The 18,935-nt window shown below is 42.0% G+C and overlaps 1 protein-coding gene and 1 non-coding gene across 2 annotated transcripts in view; one reads left to right on the forward strand and one right to left on the reverse strand.

Moving 5' to 3' along the window:
* Positions 1-18,935, reverse strand: part of Heatr5a (HEAT repeat containing 5A) — a 105,106-nt gene that overhangs the window by 20,555 nt on the left and 65,616 nt on the right. The window contains exons 23-27 of the mRNA XM_051145883.1: positions 12,969-13,148; positions 5,261-5,497; positions 3,637-3,818; positions 2,663-2,731; positions 11-190 (exon numbers count right to left, since the gene is read on the reverse strand). Coding sequence (XP_051001840.1) covers positions 11-190; positions 2,663-2,731; positions 3,637-3,818; positions 5,261-5,497; positions 12,969-13,148 — 848 coding nt within the window. The remainder of the gene's footprint in view (positions 1-10; positions 191-2,662; positions 2,732-3,636; positions 3,819-5,260; positions 5,498-12,968; positions 13,149-18,935) is intronic.
* On the forward strand, positions 2,057-2,163 carry LOC127197729 (U6 spliceosomal RNA). The gene has a single exon (XR_007831727.1). It is a non-coding gene; the product is annotated as a U6 spliceosomal RNA (small nuclear RNA).

The following is an 18,935-nucleotide window of genomic DNA, read 5'->3' on the forward strand; positions in this document are numbered from 1 at the left end:
AAGCACCAACCTCTGCCCAGGCTTTTAGCACGGCTAAGATCTCCATGGTGGAGGCGCTTTCATTATACCGGTAACTGAGAGCTTCTTTTCCAGCCTGTATCTTTGTTAGTGACGAGACAAGCAGCTGATGAACTCTGCGGAGATCACTGAGGTCACTCACAACTCCACTTGCCATCCAAGCACTGCAAACCTGGTTTTGAGAAGACCAAGGGTTAGATTTTGTTTCCTCTTTTGAGGTTAGCAGAGCCCACCCAAATCTTAGGAATCTAAAAAAAAAAAAAGATTTATTTTCACTTTATGTGTATTGGTGTTTTGCCTGCTTGTATGCCTGTATGATGGCATCTGATCCTCCAGAATTCAGGTGATAAGACAGCTGTCAGCTGCCACGTGGGTGCTGGGAATTAAACCTGGGTCCTCTGAAAGAGCAGCCAGAGCTCTTAACTACTCTACATCCTGGGAAAAAATGTTTTAACCCAAGAAAACTAATAGAATTCAGCAGATAAAGAAACAAAAGCCACAACTTCCAAAATGAAGGTGGGTGGGGTGGTGTGCCTTCAGCACTCGGGAGGGAGAGACGGGTGGATCTGTGAGGCCAGCCTTGTCTATATAGTGTTCCAGGCTGGCCAGAGCTGCGCAGGAAGACTCTATCTCAAAACAAAATGAAACACTTCAAGGAAGGTTCTATCTTTGCTTTTGCAGTGCTGAGGATTGGACCCAGAATCTCACATATGCCCGGCCAGTGTTCTGCTACTGAGCTACATTCCCTGACTCTATGGAAGATTGTGATCCTTCTAATAACAGTTTATTTTTATTTAAAAGACAGAGCAAGCCGGGCAGTGGTGACTCATGCCTTTAATTCTAGTACTGGGGAGGTAGAGGCAGGTAGACCTCTGTGAATTTGAGGTCAGCCTGGTCTACAGAGTGAGTTCTAGGCTACATGGAGAAACCCTGTCTTGAGAAAACAAAACAAAACAAAAGCACAAAGCAAAGCAAGAACAATAAAACACGTAACATTCTGCAGTGCAGGCTGCAGGACCAGCATCACTGGTTATGCCTATATCCCAGCAGTAGGGTGGCAGAAGCAGGAAGATGAGGACAGATTTGGCTAGCTGAAGGCCAGCCAGAGCGACAACAGGCCCAGTCCCTTAAAACCAAAGGGGAAGCTGGGTGTGGTTGTACATCCTTTTAGAGACATGTAAAACATACTTAACTTTGTTTGAAATGCTGACCTGTGCTCTCCTGACACAGTTTCTTGTCAATCAAAGTCTAAAAGTTTGTTAACTCAATGCTACAGATAATGTGGGACATAGGTATTTGCATAATTGTTGGTGTGAGTTTTATCTGGCAAATTCCTCTAATACCAATTACCAATACCACTAATTACCAATTACCACCAATATTACCAATTACCACCAATTCCGCAAGGACACTTTATCCCACTGACATGCTTGCATTCAAGTGAAAGGACCTATGCAAGATGGTGACTCACTGTGGCAGTATTTTTATTCCTTTGTTTTTTGTTATCCCGAGACAGGGTTTCTCTGTGTAGCCCTGGTTGTCCCAAAACTTGCTTTGTAGACCAGGCTGGCCTTGAACTCACAGTTATCCACCTGACTCTGCCTCCCAAGTGCTGGGATTAAAGGCGTGCGCCACCACACCTGGCTCTTTTTTTTTTTTTTTTTTAAAGATTTATTTATTTATTATGTATACAGTGCTCTACCTGCATGTACACCTGCAGCAAGAGGAAGGCATCAGATCACATGGTTGTGAGGCACCATGTGGTTGCTGGGAATTAAACTCAGGACCTCTGGGAGAACAGTTAGTGCTCTTAACCGCTGAGCCATCTCTCCAGCCCCCCTTGGCAGTATTTGTAATAGGAACAAATGAAAACTGACAAGTCTATCAATATGAACTATTCCTGTAAATAGAATCTCTGTTCTCACAGACTGAGATCCCATGCAGTTGTGGATAAAACAAAAACAAAACCAAAAACAAAACAGGGCAGTTTCCCAAATGTCAAAAGGAAAGGAAAATGGTGCGTTAAGATGACTGTGAGGTGCTCGCTTCGGCAGCACATATACTAAAATTGGAACGATACAGAGAAGATTAGCATGGCCCCTGTGCAAGGATGACACGCAAATTCGTGAAGCGTTCCATATTTAAAAAAAAAAAAAAAAGATGACTGTGAGACTATAAGGAAGAACCTTCAAGATTGGATGGAGTTCAGTATGTAGCCCAGGCTGGCCTTGGGCTCACAGCAAGCTTCTTGCCTCAGTCTCCCAAGTGCCTGGCTTTCTTCTTCTTCTTCTTCTTCTTCTTCTTCTTCTTCTTCTTCTTCTTCTTCTTCTTCTTCTTCTTCTTCTTCCTCTCTTCTCCATCTTCTTCTTTTCCATCTTCTTCTTCTTTTTCATCTTCTCCTCCTCCTTCTTCTTCCTCTTCTTCATTTTTTAAAAAAGATTTATTATTTATACAGTATTTTCCCTGCATGTGTGCCTGCAGCCAGAAGAGGGCACCAGATCTCATTATAGATGGTTGTGAACCACCATGTGGTTGCTGGGAATTGAACTCAGGACCTTTAGGAAGAACATCTAGTGTGATTAACCTCTGAACCATTTCTCCAGCCCCAAGCGCCTGGTTTCTATGGTTATGTGTATCCACTTACCTGACATGCTTTGGCTGTGATGTCAGGCGGTGTCTCTGAAGTGAAGGCTGGTCTAAGAGCTGCTCCAACCTAACAGGGAATTACATGACACATCGAACATTAACCCAGGACCATCCCTTTAATGTTATTTGTAAATCATTAAGAATAGGTTTCATGGGTACCACTATTTCTGTCCACCCTGTACTTTTAAAGGTACTGGCAGCATACCCCCGAGGAGAAGCATTCCTCCTCTCAACTCCCAGTCTGTGCAGGTGCTGTAGAGCTAGCTAGTAACTGGCTCCAGGGAACCATGCCAGAAAACCAAAACCTCTGAAGACTTCTGCTAAAGAGGGCTGTTTCTCTGCAAGGGCTCCTGAGTGTGGGAAGAACTGCCTTGCTTCCACTTAGAGAGCTGTGGGGTGCTCAGAGTAGAGCTGGGGAAAAGTGATGGAGCTGGCCCACTAAGTGGAGAACTATTCTAGAGTGTCTCCTTGTTCCTAACCATTACAGACTGCCTGTTACTCAACAGGCAGATGGATCCACTTCCATCCTTGGCCTATTAAACAGTTAAAAGATCATAAACCAAAACAAAACCCAGTTCTTTCCTATACCTAGAGAAAATACTGAAGGAGGTTTCCTGCAGCATTCTAATCTAGGAGCAAGGAAGATAAAACAGGATGTAGCCTGAAAATTTACTGGTAAGTGGCTTACTCAGACACTTTGTGAAAGAATTCCCTACTAAAGACTTCTATTCCTGTAAGTGACAGCCCGTAAGAATGTTACTATTTCAAATATACCATTCTGTGTTCACTTGAAGCTTTATAAAACACTAGTTAATACATGTACAAACACATGTATTTTCTGTGCACCGATGGTAAGCGCTAAGGGTGGAAGCAGAGTCTTTATGAACAAACATGTGACATGACACAGTTTCACAGCTCTTATCAGAGCTGTTTAATAATAATAGCAGGAGAGTTCTAGCAGAAAATGCTTACATTGGCTTGATACTGTTCCAGAATCACATGACCTGGAAACTCTGGCTCTGCGATATCTGCAAATCGTCGAATAACAACTAAGAGCGTGTCAAGGCCAGAGAGGCGGAGCTGGTCACTGTGGTCTGTGGCAGCCATAAAAGCCATGCGAATTAAGTCAGCAAGATGGAGCACCAGAAAATCATCTAAAGATGAAGAAGATGTATTATCATGAAAAAGAATAGGCTGAAACTAAGGTTACGCTATGGGATAATATTATTTCTTATTTCATAGCCCACACTTCCTTTTAGGTTTTCCCGACTGTTTCATCCTGTGTTAAACTTACTTTCAGGCTAAATTTAATGCAAGGAAGATAAAACATGTATGTAGCCTGATAATTTACTGTTAAGTAGCTTACTCAAACACTTTGTAAAATTTAATACACACTCAAATATACACAAAACCAAACAACTATATATGTATGTATGTACGTACGTATGTATGTATGTATGTATATATATAGCACAGAGCAGAATTAACACTCTTTAAGAAAGAGTGCAAGCAGTTTTCTCAATAAATACTCTCTCCAGATTGTCTGATGAAAGCACATTAATTATATTTAGTAAATCTTAGACTGTGATGAACTTGGCAGAAATTTATTCTCTTTATGTCATGTTGGTGCCAAGGGACTTTAAAAACTTCCATGTAGCTCTTTATGTTTTTTTTTCATGTTTTGTCAAAAATAGAAATATAAAAAAAAGTCTCTAGCTACAGAAATGAAAAAAAAAAATGGTAATCCCTTCATTCCTAAAAAATTCTTGCTATTACAAATTCTGAGAACAAAAGAAAATAATTTAAATGCGTTCCAGTAGTGTTTAGGAAATCAACATTTACCTAGAAAAAACAAGACAAACTCAAGAATTTGTCTTGTGCACAATAAAAGCTGCTGCATCTTAGTAAAAGCCAACTATAATCCTGATTTCTAGTATGGGAGTCAGGGAGCATCAGTGATTTTAAAGATTTATTTATATATTATGCATCCAGTGCTCTGCCTGCATGTGCGCCAGTAGGCCAGAAGAGGGCACCAGATCTCATTATAGATGGTTGTGAGCCACCATGTGGTTGCTGGGAATTCAACTCAGGACCTTTGGAAGAACATCTAGCGCTCTTAAATTCTGAGCCATCTCTCCAGCCTGGCACACCAATTTTAAATTGTTAGTATCTAAAACAATATTCATTCAAAACAAACATCAAAATAAAATGCTTGTTTGAAAACTATTAAGCGATGTATATTCAGACTGGCAATACCAACGTTTTGATAAAAAAACAAAAACAAAAACAAAAAAACCTCAAAAGATTGTTTAGGAATGTGTGTGTGTGTGTGTCTGTGCACGTATGCATCATGTGCATGTGTGTCACGGTGCACGCAACCACCAGTAGTTGGTTCTTCCCTTCTGTCACAGAGGTGCCAGGGGCTAAACACATTATTTATATTACATAACATAAATAACCGCGTACTGAGTACATTGCCAGAAGGTAGTGCGCTTGTCCAACTAGAATGAGGCCTGTCAATGCTACAGCTTTATTTTTAAAATCAAAACCACAAGCAGTCAGTTCTCTACTTTTATCATCTGGTCATGCCACTTACTTCTTGAATCGCTTTTTTTCATTTCTTGTGCTAAAGCAATGTCAAAATGGGCGCTGTTTGCATTTTCACACTGGTTAATTATTCTACAGACACAGTCAGCAGCGAAGACTCTGGTGGCCCACCGAGGATTACTGAAAGGGTGTGGTTTGTCGTCACTTCTGGTCAGCACTGAAGCATCATCACCTCTATCTCCTTCTTCTTCTTGCATGGTATCCACACAAGTTATAGCTGTAAAGTCTTTACCAAGGGAAAACATGCCTAATCACAATTCATTGGAAGACACTACTATTAAAGAACACCAAACACAACTCCAAATGTAGACTAGAACTGCTATTAATCAATCATACATCTTTACGGTAACATAGGGCTCATAACCACTGGCAACAGTGTTCGTTTGCCAGTCTGAACTCCACACATGCACTGGTACATATGTATCCCCCATCACCATGCATACACATACACATCAGTAATGATATGATGATGATGAGGATGACTGCTGGGTGTGGTGGTACACACCTTTAATCCCAGAGCTCAAAGGCAGAGGCAGGCTGTGAGTTCGAGGCCAGCCTGGTCTACAAAGAGACAAATAGAGTCCACAACAGCCAGAGCTGTTACACAGAGAAACCCTATCTTGGGGGGGAAAAGATGATGATAAAATTACCACATACTGTGATAATTATTAATCCCTTGCATGAAGATGGCTGTATTTAGTGAACTTCAAAATCTCAACAATGAAGCTGCGAATGGATTTAAGGTTCTTGAACCTAGTGAAATGGTTAGAAAACACACACACACACACACACACACACACACACACACACACACAAAATTAAAAAAATTTGTTAGAGCCAAGGACAATACAGGAGGTAAACTTTAAACCCCTTCCCAGATCTAGCCAATGGTCAGAATATTCTCCACAGTTGAGTGGAGAGTGTGACATGACTTTCTCATGTACTCTGGTGCCTCACGTTTGACCATGGCCCCTGGAGGGGGAGACCTGGTGGCACTCAGAGGAAGGATAGCAGGTTGCCAAGAAGAGACTTGATACCTTATGAGAATATACAGGGGGAGGTAATCCCCCTCAGGAACAGTCATAGGGGAGGGGAATAATGGGAAAATGGGGGGGGGGGAGGGGAAGAATGGGAGGATACAAGGGAGGGGATAAACATTGAGATGTAACAAGAATAAATTAATAAAAAAAAATGACAAAAAAAATTTGTTAGGACATTCGTTGCTATTTAATTATTAGTTTCAAAGTTATGCTTCTAGCCATTAACTAGGGAACTAACTCTTATTATTAACCTTTTCTTTTGAGACAGGGTCAGTGCTGGCTGGTTTGAACTCCTAGAGATCGTGCCTCTCTGCCCTAAGAATGCAAGGATTAAAGACATATGGCATCATGCCCATATCTGTTAACAACTGCTAACCTTACAAACTAAATGGAACTAATGCTACCAAAAAAAGAAAAGGTTATTTTGAGACAGGGTCTCATGTAATTCAGACTGGCCTCACACTATGTGGCCAAGAATGATCTTCCATTCCTAATCCTCCTGCCTTACCTCCCAAGTGCTGAGATTATATGCTTATTTATTTATAAACGAGCAGTCCATCTGCATGTGCACCTGCCTGTCAGAAGAGGGCATCAATCACTTTATAGATGCTTGTGAGCAATCATGTGGGTGCTGGGAATTGAACTCAGGACCTTTAGAAGAGCAGGCAATGCTCTTAACCTCTGAGCCATCTCTCTAGGCCCTTTCTTTTTCAAGACAGAGCTTCTCTGTGTAGTGTGTCCTGGAGCTCACTCTGTAGACCATGCTGTCCTGGAACTCAAAGATATCCGCCTGCCTCTGCTTCAAGAGGCTCCAATCTCTCCTCCTCTTTCTGTATGTCAATATTTTCAACTTTTTTTTTCTCACCTCTAATTTCCCATTGTTTTGTTTTTTAGAGACAAGATTTCTCTGTGTAGCCCTGACTGTCCTGGACTCACTTTGTAGACGAGGCTGGCCTCGAACTCACAGAGATCTGCCTGCCTCTGCCTCTCGAATGCTGGGATTAAAGGCGTGCACCACCACCGCCTGGCTAATTCTAGATTGTTTACTATCCTCTCTTACACGTATGTGGGGAAAGAGGAAGCCTTGTTAACTGTTGGCAGAAGAGCAAATTGGTACAGACACTATGGAAATTAATGTATGTTTCCTTATTTTTTATTTTGGTTCTTTGAGACAGGGATTCTCTGTGTAGCCTTGGCTGTCCTGGAACTTTCTCTATAGGCCTGGCTGGCCTTGAACTTAGAGATCTACCTGTCTCTGCCTTCCTGAGGGCTGGGATTAAAGGTGTGTGCTACCACCACCTGGCTGCATGTAGGTTTCTTAAAATGCTAGAACCACTAGATGGCTACCAAAGGACTCCATGTCCTGCCACAGATGTTCCTGCTCATCCGTGCCGACTATTGCTCTATCAGCCCAGCTGTTCAGTAGCTGATGAACAGAGAAGAAAATGTGGTGCATATATACAATGGGATTCTATTCAGCTGGAAAAAAAAAATGAAATGAAGAAATTGGCAGGAAGAAAAATAGAACTGGAAAATATTCTGAGTTGACATAGGCCCAGAAAGACAAATGGCTCATGTTCTCTCTCCTGGTTTCAAAATCTTAGATTTGTATGTCTAATTTGGAGTGTCTGTAGCACCTGGGAACCCAGAAAGGGCCCATGATGGGGTGAGAGGAAGATGGAACACATGTCATATGAAAATAGGGTGGAAAATACTGGGGCTAAGAGTTGAAGTAGGGGAGGCAGGCGGGGCAAATGAGTGGACAGGATGCTTGCTCCTTTGCTCCTCTTCCCTGCCCCTTCCTTGCGCAGGCCAAAAGCCTATGAGGCTCCAATGCAGATTCGCCACCGTTCTGGGCTTTGGCCGTCACCACCTCTCACCTGAGGTGGAGTCAAGAAAATGACGCCTGGGTTCGCCAAACCCTGTTGGCGGTCGACCGCTAATTCCTGGACCTTTCCGACTGGCAACAGCTCAAGGAGCAGCCCACTCCCGACTGATGCCGAAATGGTTGCAAGGGGAAAGTCCTCTCAGAGTTTCATGAATAACTGCAGGCAAGAAAAGTCGGGTAGCGAATCTGCGGATCCTGTTGTGGGCGGGGCTAAGGCGCCGCGCCGAGAGGCGTGGCCAAGCGTGCGGAGCCCGGCGTAAAGGGCAGCTTCCCATAGAAGGCACCAAAAAACCTGGGCGGGATGGGAGGTGGAAAAATACAACCAGGAGCGGTGAAAAAAACAAACAAACAACAACAACAACAAAACAACCCAAACCAAACAAACAAAAAAACAGAGTTGAAGTAGGATTGTAAACCTATATCAGGGTGAATGACCTTTATGATGTGTTACGTGTGTGTGTGTGTGTGTGTGTGTGTGTGTGTGTGTGTGTGTGTGTGTGTGTGTGTCCGTCCGTCCTGCTTAGGTACTAGATGTTCCCAAAAGCCATGGCTACTGAATGAAAATCCAGTGCCAGGAATTTTGTTCAAGGAAATGCCAGAGGCAAACAAAATGAAATGCTAATGACAAAATACAACTGAGTTAGGAACCTCAGGGAGCATCACTATAAAATGAAAAAAAGAGCTGGGCAGTTTGGGCAGTAGTGGCGCACACCTTTAATTCCAGCACTTGGGAGCAGAGGCAGGTGGATCACTGTGAGTTCGAGGCCAGTCTGGTCTACAAAGCGAGTCCAGGACAGGCAAGGCTAACACAGAGAGACCCTGTCTTGAAAAACAAACAAACCAAAAAAGATGGGCGCTATGCTGCACACTACAATCCTAGTGCTCAGGCAGTAGAGGCAGACAAAGAAGAAAAACATTAAATAAGAAAACCAATAGAAAAAAAATTCAGTCTAATTATGTATGCATTAAAAAAATTAAATTTTTAGCTGGGCGGTGGTGGCACACACCTTTAATCCCAACACTCGGGAGGCAGAGACTGGTGGATCGCTGTGAGGTCAAGGCCAGCCTGGTCTACAGAGTGAGTCTAGGACAGCCAAGGCTACACAGAGAAACCCTTTCTTAAACAAACAAAAAATTAGTTTTTTGAGATAGTGCCTCATGTAGCCCAGGATGGCAATGAATTTTCTATGTAGCTGACAATGATCCTGAATTTTTAATCGTCTTGTATTACAAGATTAGAGGTGATTTTTTTTTTCTTTTCAATACTATTCAAGTCTTTAACTTTTTTTTAAAAAGCAGGACCTCACCCCCTACCCCCAGCCAGGGTTTTGTGAAGACAAGGTAATCTTGCCTTAGTTTTTGGATGCTTAACCCCACAGAGACTCTACAAGCTGATAGGCATCTTAGTAGACCTGGAGGAAGGAAGTATTAGCACAAGACAAAAGACAGGGGCTGGGCTATTCCAGCGGGGTATTGTATTGCAAAAACGACCAACAATTTGGAGGAGGAGGAGAAAAGATTGGGGGACCTGAGGGGGAGATTGGAGGTTCAGGCCCACAGCACCAGGAATTTCACGATTTGCTGCAGCTGTCTTGAGGGATACCTCCAACTTTGGTCCACAGACGGTGCAGCTTATGATCTGCTAGACTCCTGAGAATTACGCCAGGGGAATTGCACCATGGAACTGATACCCAGAAGGTTTCATTCTTGTTTCCCTTAATCTCCTTTCCCTCCTATTTAGGGTAGTTGGGTTGTAAGGGAGGTACATGCCTTTAATGAATCCTTAATAATTGGTGCCAACAAGTGGCGCTCAACATGGGGCATGATGGGGTCTGTAATTTCTGATAGTATGAGGGAAGATTCAAATTTTGAGGATAAAGAAATGCTGTTTCAGGGTATCAGCAAAATCACAGCTGCTGTTGCAAAACTCTTTCCTGCTTTATACTTAGAGGGAAATTTTTCTTTGTCTTTTTATTGTATTTCATTCTTGGATTGGAAGAAAGGCTAATAAGATAGAAAAACCGGAAGTGTCAGTACATTCTATCCTTTTGGAAAGAATTGCAGACTTGACTGAACAGCTGGAGGAAGCGCAGAAAGAAGGTGAAGGGCTGGGGACGCAAAGAGCACCTTTGGTAAAAGGGGGTGAAGAAAAAACGGAAACTAGAGGAACAGGAAAGCAGACAAACAAAAAGGTCTTTGGAGAAAAATGTTCCGATAGAGAAACCCTCCAGAGCCACACAGACCCCACCAGCTTTTCCAGTTACTATAAGACACATGTCTGCCCAGAGTGGTGCTGAGGAGCATGATAAAATGGCATAGCATCCAATAAATATGTTGGATTTAAAACATTTTTAGGAATCTGTCCTCAGGTATGGAATGCATTTGACCTTCATTAAACAAATGTTAAATAGCTGGGCTATGCAGCATAGACTTATTCCCCAAGATTGGAAAAGTTTGGTTTCAGTGGTATTAGAAATGGCACAACAATTACAATGGCTATTATGGTGGCAAAGTGAGGCCGTGAGAATAGAACAACAAAATATGACAAGGGGGATTAATGTTGATAAAGATCAATTGCCTGGTGAACGGCAATATGCTGACTTAAGAGAACAAATTCAATCTGAAGATAGAGTAATTGAACAATGTCATGTTGTAGCCTTGAGAGTTGAGACATGGTAAAGGAGCCTGGTAAGACAACCGTTCCATTTACTAAGATATTTCAAGGGTCTGGGGAAGCCTTCACAGAATGTCTGCAGAGATTGGATACAGCTTTAGATAGAGCCGTGCCAGATTCTGTGACCAAACAGGTACTGAAACTGATCATGGCATATGAGAATGCAAATACTGAGTGTAAAAGGGCAATTAGACCATTACAAGAAAGAGGAGCTCCATTAGATGAATGGGTGAGAGAGACAGTTAATATTAACTCTCAGGAGCATCAAAACAATATTATAGGACAAGGTATAGCCAGAGGTCTCAGATATTGGTTACTGTTCCTCATCAGAAAAAGATAGCTTCAAAGAAGGCTCCTGATCCCAATTGGTCCAGCATTTCAGACTTTCCCACACAGGACGTATATTAAGCCTGGAATTTCTCAACATTTAGAGACTGGACCACAAATACCATTCCTAGCTTCTTTAACCATTTCCCCCCCAATTTTATATGGGCCTCTATATAGGTATTATCCACCCCAAATCAGCCAGAAGAAACTTTAAGAGAAAGACGCCCCATTTCCCTTAAGGGGGGTTGGGTAGGTTTTTGGTTGCTTTCTTGGGCTATAGATGTTTATTGTCATTGGTTATAAAAGTTATTATTAGTCTTATTCAGAGAAAACGAGGTTAGACACAGGGATTTCTCTTTTCCTTTATCTTTCTTTCTTAGGTATGGAGATAGAAAGAAGGGGAATATAGAAATATATGGAGATAGGACAGAAAGCAGATTATTGAATCTACTCCTTAACTTAAGGCCTTAATTGTTACTCACAAATAAGGTTAATTTTAATTCATTGATATAGAATTTTGTATATTGATGCAAAATAAGTTTAATTTTGATGCACTGAAATGGAACTCAAAATTAATATTCTTTACACATCATATTTCTACTCTAATATGAAGTTATTGTACACATACAACTCAATTAATACATGATTTACTTCCAATACTCTGATAGTGCAGGCTGTCTAGGATAATTAAGTTAGTCGATCAACTCATGGTCATGTCAAATACAGGAATATACATCCTAGGCTTAACAGATAGGTGTGATTCTACAGGTAATAAGGCAAACTATTTAGATATGGTCTTCAAAAACCTCAGAGACCTACAGAATATGGCATTTAAAAATGTTTTTTATTATTTTAAAGATTCTTTGAGGATAAGACAGATTAACTCCTGGCAACACCCAGCCTACCTTAAAGAATATAATGAGCATCGAAGAATCACCTTATGAAGATGGCTTCCAATATGGCAAACAGCCACAGGCCAAAAATGTCCTTATATCTGCCACAGACAGAATTCTGCCTAAAATGGGCAAGCTTGGATGCAGGCAGTGTCGACAGCCAAACTCTGCCAAGACAGGGTAAGCAAGTCCTCAATAGTTCCTGCCTCACAAATACGTCTGTCAGATATACTGGGCCAGAAGGCTGAAGATGATGCTCCAATGTTACAGAGAGTTTTGGGTCACTGTTCAAGCAGCAAACAGCCTCTGTCACTTTTTCTTCTTCTGTCTTATTTTTGGAAGCCACTAACCTGCACTTCCTGTTTACTCAGGTAGTTAAATTTATTCCTTCTCAAGTCTCTGATGGGGTTGAAGAGTTGATAGTTTAGTTTCACAATTAAGCTTAGTTGTTGAGGGGTTAAGATGTTTTTAGGTCTAGATAGATAGTTATGAATATATGTTATTCTTGCAGAGGACCCACATTTGTTTACCAGCACTCATATGACAGTTCACTACCAACCTGTAACCCCAGCCTCCCAGCCCTTGGGGATCCAGTGTCCTCTTCTGGACTTTGAGAAAATTGTACTCATCTGTACTCACATATGCACAAATATCACGCACACACACACACACACACACACACTTAAAAATAAACCTTTTTTCAAAAAGGCAAAAAAATTTGTTACAACAAAATTGTTAGTAGAATCCTCATTTAAAGAAAGCAATGACCACACAATAAGGAAAATGAACAGCTAAGCGAATGACTTGTTGGTGGGTCACACTTTCTACTGTGGGTCTTGAGTTTTCTGTTGTAACTGGCAGTCCCCAGTACTTACCAGCTGATGCCGCGAGTACATCTTTACAAAGCTTTAACCAAAGGGAGAGCTTTTCCACTGCCATAGACGTCAGCATATGATGCAAAGTCTCTCTGATATCCTGGCACAAGCTTGCATCTGTTTCTCTATCTAGTAAGGCCAGCAGTGCCCCTTCAAGGCCCACTTCTCTGAGGTTAGGATCTGGCAAGAAGAAAATGGTGCTCTAAGTAACAGAAAACACAGCTGTCATATGGGACGCACAGACATTCATCGGGTTCCAAACACTATATATCAACGTGCTTTAAAGATCAGCCTAGATATGCGCTGAACCTACTTAAGTTGATACTAATTCACAGCTGACCTCTGGGGCTATTTATGGTCCTGTATAACCTTAAAAAAAAAAAAAAAAAAAAAAAGGACCTTCATTAACTCTCTTAAGGGTTAATGATACCAGGCCACCCAGATGGCTCAGTGGGTAGAGATGCTTGTTGCTAAGTTTGATCCCTGGAACCCACATGAAGAAGAGAACAACCCAACTCCTCTGATCTCCACGTGTGCAAACCCACATAAAGGACATAAATGCAATGAAATTTTTATAAAGTTGTTAATGTTAAGTTAGGTAAATATTATCCAATTAATGTTCAATACAGACTATAGTATACATACATATATTTTACCTTATTAGGATTATTTTTGGTCTAAAGCTAAATTCAAATCAGTAAACATGATCAATAATTCTCCTTATCCTAGTGTAAAGGGCCTACTTGTTGGGTGCCACTGGGGAGTGACTCCAAGCTTTGAACTTCTAATCCTCCTGCCTCAGGCTCCCAAGTAGGCAAATTAGAGGCCTTATCACCAAATCCAACTAAAGTATCTAAATAGTTTTTTAAATCACATCTAATTATTAACTAATGTGTGTGTTTATTCACAACTGCATGTGCACACACTCACCCAAAGCCACATGGGTGGAGGACAGATGACAAACTTGTGGTCTCAGGAACTGAGCTCAGGGCATTGAGCTTGTGGCAAGTATCTCTACCTACTGAGCAATCTTGCTGGCCCCTCAAAGAGTTTAACAAATTAAACAGAAAACAGCTGCTGACCGCTGAGTAGAGTTTGACTTCTGGGTTAATGTATGTCACTTTCTATACAGTATGTCAACTGAAAAGTAGTGAAGCCAGTGAGTGCTGGGAACGGGACCTGGGCCCTGTGCAATAACGACTACTGTAAACTGCTGGCCACCTCTCTAGCACCAAGTATTAACATTCAAAAGGAATATGACACGAGTTCTTGGGGCTGGAGAGATGGCTCAGTGGTTAAGAGTGCCACCTGCTCTTCCAAAGGTCTTGAGTTCAATCCCCAGCAACTACATGTTGGTTCACAACCATCTATGAGCTCTGATGCCCTCTTCTGCAGATAAAGCACTCATAATAAACAAACAAACAAATAAATATTTTTAAAAGGACAATGAATTCTTCACTGCAGTTTCATTCACATAGCTAATTTAGTACTTTACCTTTTTTTGACTAAAAAGCATTTAATAAAAATGTTCAAAAAATAAAGAGAAATGAAGGTGCTGAAGAGATGGCTCAAGGTCAAGAGTGTTTGTTGCTCTTGCAGAGGACTTGGATGCAGTTCCTAGCACTCACTTGGCAGCTCAAAAAGCCTGTAACTCTGGCTCCAGGGAATATGATGCTCTCTTGAACACACAAGTGCACAACATAAAACATAGCTAGAGGGAGAGGGGTTGGGAAGGACCGAGGGAGAGAGAGCTGAAATTGGTGGTAGGGACAGCCCTGGGATATGCCAGAAACCTAGGGCAAGGCAAACTCCCTGGAATTGAAGAAGGTGACTTTAGCTAAGACTCCTAGCAATAGGGCTATGGAGCCTGAGATGGCCACCTCCTGTATCCAGGTAAGACTTCCCATGAAGGGATGGGGACACCAATCCATCCACAAAACCTTCAACCAAAAATCAGTCCTGCCTCAAGACATGCAGTGATAAGATGGAACAGAAATTGAGGGAATAGCCAACAAATGACTGGCCCAGCTGAGACTCATCTCCTTTGACAGAAAGCCAACCCTGACACTATTAATCATAATATGCTATGCTTACAGACAGGAAGCATAACTGTCCTCTGAGAGGCTTCATCCAACAGCTGAGGGAAACAGATGCAGAGACCCACAGCCAAACATTAGGCACCGCTCAGGGAATCTTGTGGAAGAGTAGACAAAAGATTGAAGGAGCCAGAGAGGTCAAGGACAGCACAAGAAAACCTACAGAATCAACTACCTGGCCAATAGGGGCTCACAGAGACTGAACCACCACAAAGTGCATGTGTGAAATGGATCTAGGACCCCTACAAATATATAACAGAGCTTGTGCACCATGTGGGGCCCCCTAACAACTAGAGTAGGGGCTGTCTCTAACTCTGTTGCCTGCCTTTGGATCCCTTTCCCCTAACTGGGCTGCCTTGTGTAGTCTCCATAGGAGAAGATGAACCTAGTCCTACGGCAACTTGATATGGCAAGGCAGGTTGATATCATGGGAGGCCTTCCCTTCTCTGAGGAGAAAGGAAAGGGGGAATGGAGGAGGAGGGGAGGGGAGAAGGAGAGACTGGGAGAAAAGGAGGGAGGGGAAGTTTTAAACCAGATGTAAAGTAAATAAATTAATGTTAAGATAAATAAATAAAGCTAAGAGTAGTGACACACACCTTTAATCCCAGCACTCGGGAGGCAGAGGCAAGAGGATCTTTATGAGTCCGAGGCCAGCCTGGTCTACATGGCTAGTCCAGGACAGCCAGGGCTACATAGAGAAACCCTGTCTTCAAAACCCAAAAAAATCCTCAACAACAACAAAACCAAAAAACCAAAATACCAAAATAAAACATAGTAAATATAAGTTTTCTGAAAAAAAATTGAGAGAACTGTAAAATATTACTGGAGTGTCAAATTTTTTTAAAAAGGAGCAACACCTGTCACTGTCAGTAACACAGGAAGAATCCTTTCATGAGTGACTGTTAATGCCTTTTAGAAGATAATTTGACATAAATGCCCAAAATTTTTATTTATTCATTTATTAGATGTAAGTTCTGCATGAGTTTATGTGTACTGCATTGAGTACAAAAGACAGGAGGCCCAAAAGGGCGTCAGATTCCCTAGAACTGGAGTTACAGATGGCTGTGAGCTGTCATGTGGGTGCTGAACCTGGTCCTCCCCAACTCTTAGCCTCTGAACATTCTCTTGCCCCCACAATTTTTTTTTTTATAGTGAAATATTGGTCATTTTATTTTTTTTCTTATTAATTTATTCTTGTTACATCTCAATGTTTATCCCATCCCTTGTATCCTCCCATTCCTCCCCCCCACCCCACAATTTTTAACGAGAGAAATGATAGGTTTTTAAAAATAGTAATTCTTATGTGACGATTGCATATGTGTATACAGTGTGCTGTGACAAGCACTGCCCAGTCCCTCCTCCTATCTTCCTCTGAGTCTTGCTCACTGCCTTCTTAACTAGCGTGTGTGTGTGTGTGTGTGTGTGTGTGTGTGTGTGTGTGTGCGCACATACCTCAACATTTCTTTTTGTTTTGTTTGTTTGCTTGTTTGTTTTAGAGACGGTCTCTCTGTGTAGCCCTGGCTGTCCTGGACTGGCTTTGTAGACTAGGCTGGCCTTGAACTCATTGTGATCTCCCTGTTCCTGCTTCCTGAGTGCTGGGATTAAAGGCATGTGCTACCACACCTGGTTATAAGTCAACTTTTTTTTTTTTTTTTTTTTCGAGACAGGGTTTATCTGTATAACAGCTCTGGTTGTCCTGGAACTCACTCTGTAGCCCAGGCTGGCCTCTAACTCACGGAGATCCGCCTGCCTCTGCCTCCCAAGTACTGAGATTAAAGGTGTGCGTCACCACTGCCCAGCTATAAGTCAACATTTTTAAGAACATGGTTACATTACCAAAATCTAAAGCAATAGATACAGATAATTTTGGTTGTGAATAAAAACTGAAAAGTTCCTTTGGAGGAATATCTGACATTATTACAAGATTATCATATCAACACAGTCATGTTGAGTAACCCAAGCAAACACAGTTTTTCCAAATGTGATATTTGTATCATGTTTTTGAGAGTTTCATAATATTGTCCTAGTTAGGGTTACTATTGCTGTAATGAAACACCATGAGCAAAGCAGCTTGCAGAGGAAAGGGTTTATATGGCCTACACTTCCACATCACAGTTCATCATCAAAAGGAACTCAAACAGGGCGGGATCCTGGAGGCAGGAGCTGATGCAGAGGCCATGAAGGGTGCTGCTTACTGGCTTACCTCCATGGCTTGTCCAGTCTGATTTTTTTTCCTTTTCTTTTTGGTTTTTTGAGAGAGGGTTTCTCTGTGTAGCCGTGGCTATCCTGGACTCACCTTGTAGACCAGGCTGTCCTCCAGCTCACAGTGCTCTACCATGCCCGGCCAGTCTGATTTCTTTCTTTCTTTTTTTTTTTTTAAGATCTATTTATTTATTTATTTATTTATTTATTTATTATAAGTACAATGCTCTGCCTGCATGTACACCTGCAGGCCAGAAGAAGGCATCAGGTCACATTATAGATGATTGTAGCCACCATGTGGTTGCTGGGAATTGAACTCAGGACCTCTGGAAGCGCAGTCAGTGCTCTTAACCTCTGAGCCATCTCTCCAGCCCCCACTCTGATTTCTTATAGCCCACAGGACCACCAGTCCAGGGGGTCTCACCCACAATGAGTGAGCCTTTTCCCATCAGTCACTAAGGAAGAAACTGCCCCACAGCTTGTCTATAGCCTGATCCTATGTTCTCAGTAGAGGCTCCTCCTCTCTGATGGCTCTAGCTTGTGTCAGGCTCACATAGAGCCTGCCAGTACACATGCATACAATGAGTGCGATCATATCCCTCTTCTCACTAGTCCCCCTAACTCCTTCCAGATCTGCCTTCACCCAGCAGAGAAGTTTTAATATAGTAATAAAATAACCTCAACAGGAAAGATTTTGATAGTAAAACACATTATGGATCTGAAAGCTTTAAGTTGGGAAGCTTTGCAAAAGCTGTGACATTCTAAAAGGATGATAGGATATACTTTGGAAATTATATACACACACAAGTATAGGATACCAAATTATATGAAGTTTGAGTTTACCTTTTTTGGTTTGAAAATGAAGGGATATGGGCCAGGAATGTGGCTCAATGATAAGCACTTGCCTAACATGCCTGACACTCAGGGTTCAATTCTTAGTGCTGTAAATAATAGAATAAAAATGGATATATATTTAAATTGTACTGGGGCTATAAAGATGGCTCTGTAGCTAAGAGTGTTTGTCGCTCTTCCAGAGGGCCTGAGTTTGTCCCTAACCACCTATAATACTGCCTCCAAGGAACCTGTGTCCTCTTCTGAACTCCTCAGGCACCTGCACTCACATGTGCAAATATCCAAACAGGTACACATCTGTATGTATAATGAAAAAAAAAAACCCCATAAATCCTACTAAGCAATACTGAACTCTGCTCTATGATGAAGAAAACCCTTTAACATGGAGCAGGATTCATCCCCATTTTACTATTTTGATGGAAAGCAAGCATTATGAAACTACTTTAGGACTAAATCTAATTTCTTTTTAAAATTCTTTAAATGAGCCAGGTGTGGTGGTGTTCATCTTTAATCCCAGCACTTGGGAGGCAGAGGCAGGCAGATTGTTGGCAGCTTGGTCTACAAAGCAAGTCCAGGATAGCCAGGGCTCCACAGAAACCCTGTCTCGGAAAACAAAACAAACTCTTTAAATGGTTGTCTAGTGGTGTTTGGACACAACTGTGGAAGTGTGTTGGTCACAGGACAGTTTGTGGGAATCGGTTTCTCCTTCCACTGGATGGGCTCTGAGGATTGAAGCTGGGCCGCCAGGCTTGGTGGCAAACACCTTTTCTTGTTCCGACACTTTGCTGCCATGAACAAACCTTGATGTAAGCTAGGA

The sequence above is a fragment of the Acomys russatus genome, chromosome 1 (assembly GCF_903995435.1).
Source record: "Acomys russatus chromosome 1, mAcoRus1.1, whole genome shotgun sequence".
Classification (NCBI taxonomy): Eukaryota; Metazoa; Chordata; class Mammalia; order Rodentia; family Muridae; genus Acomys; species Acomys russatus.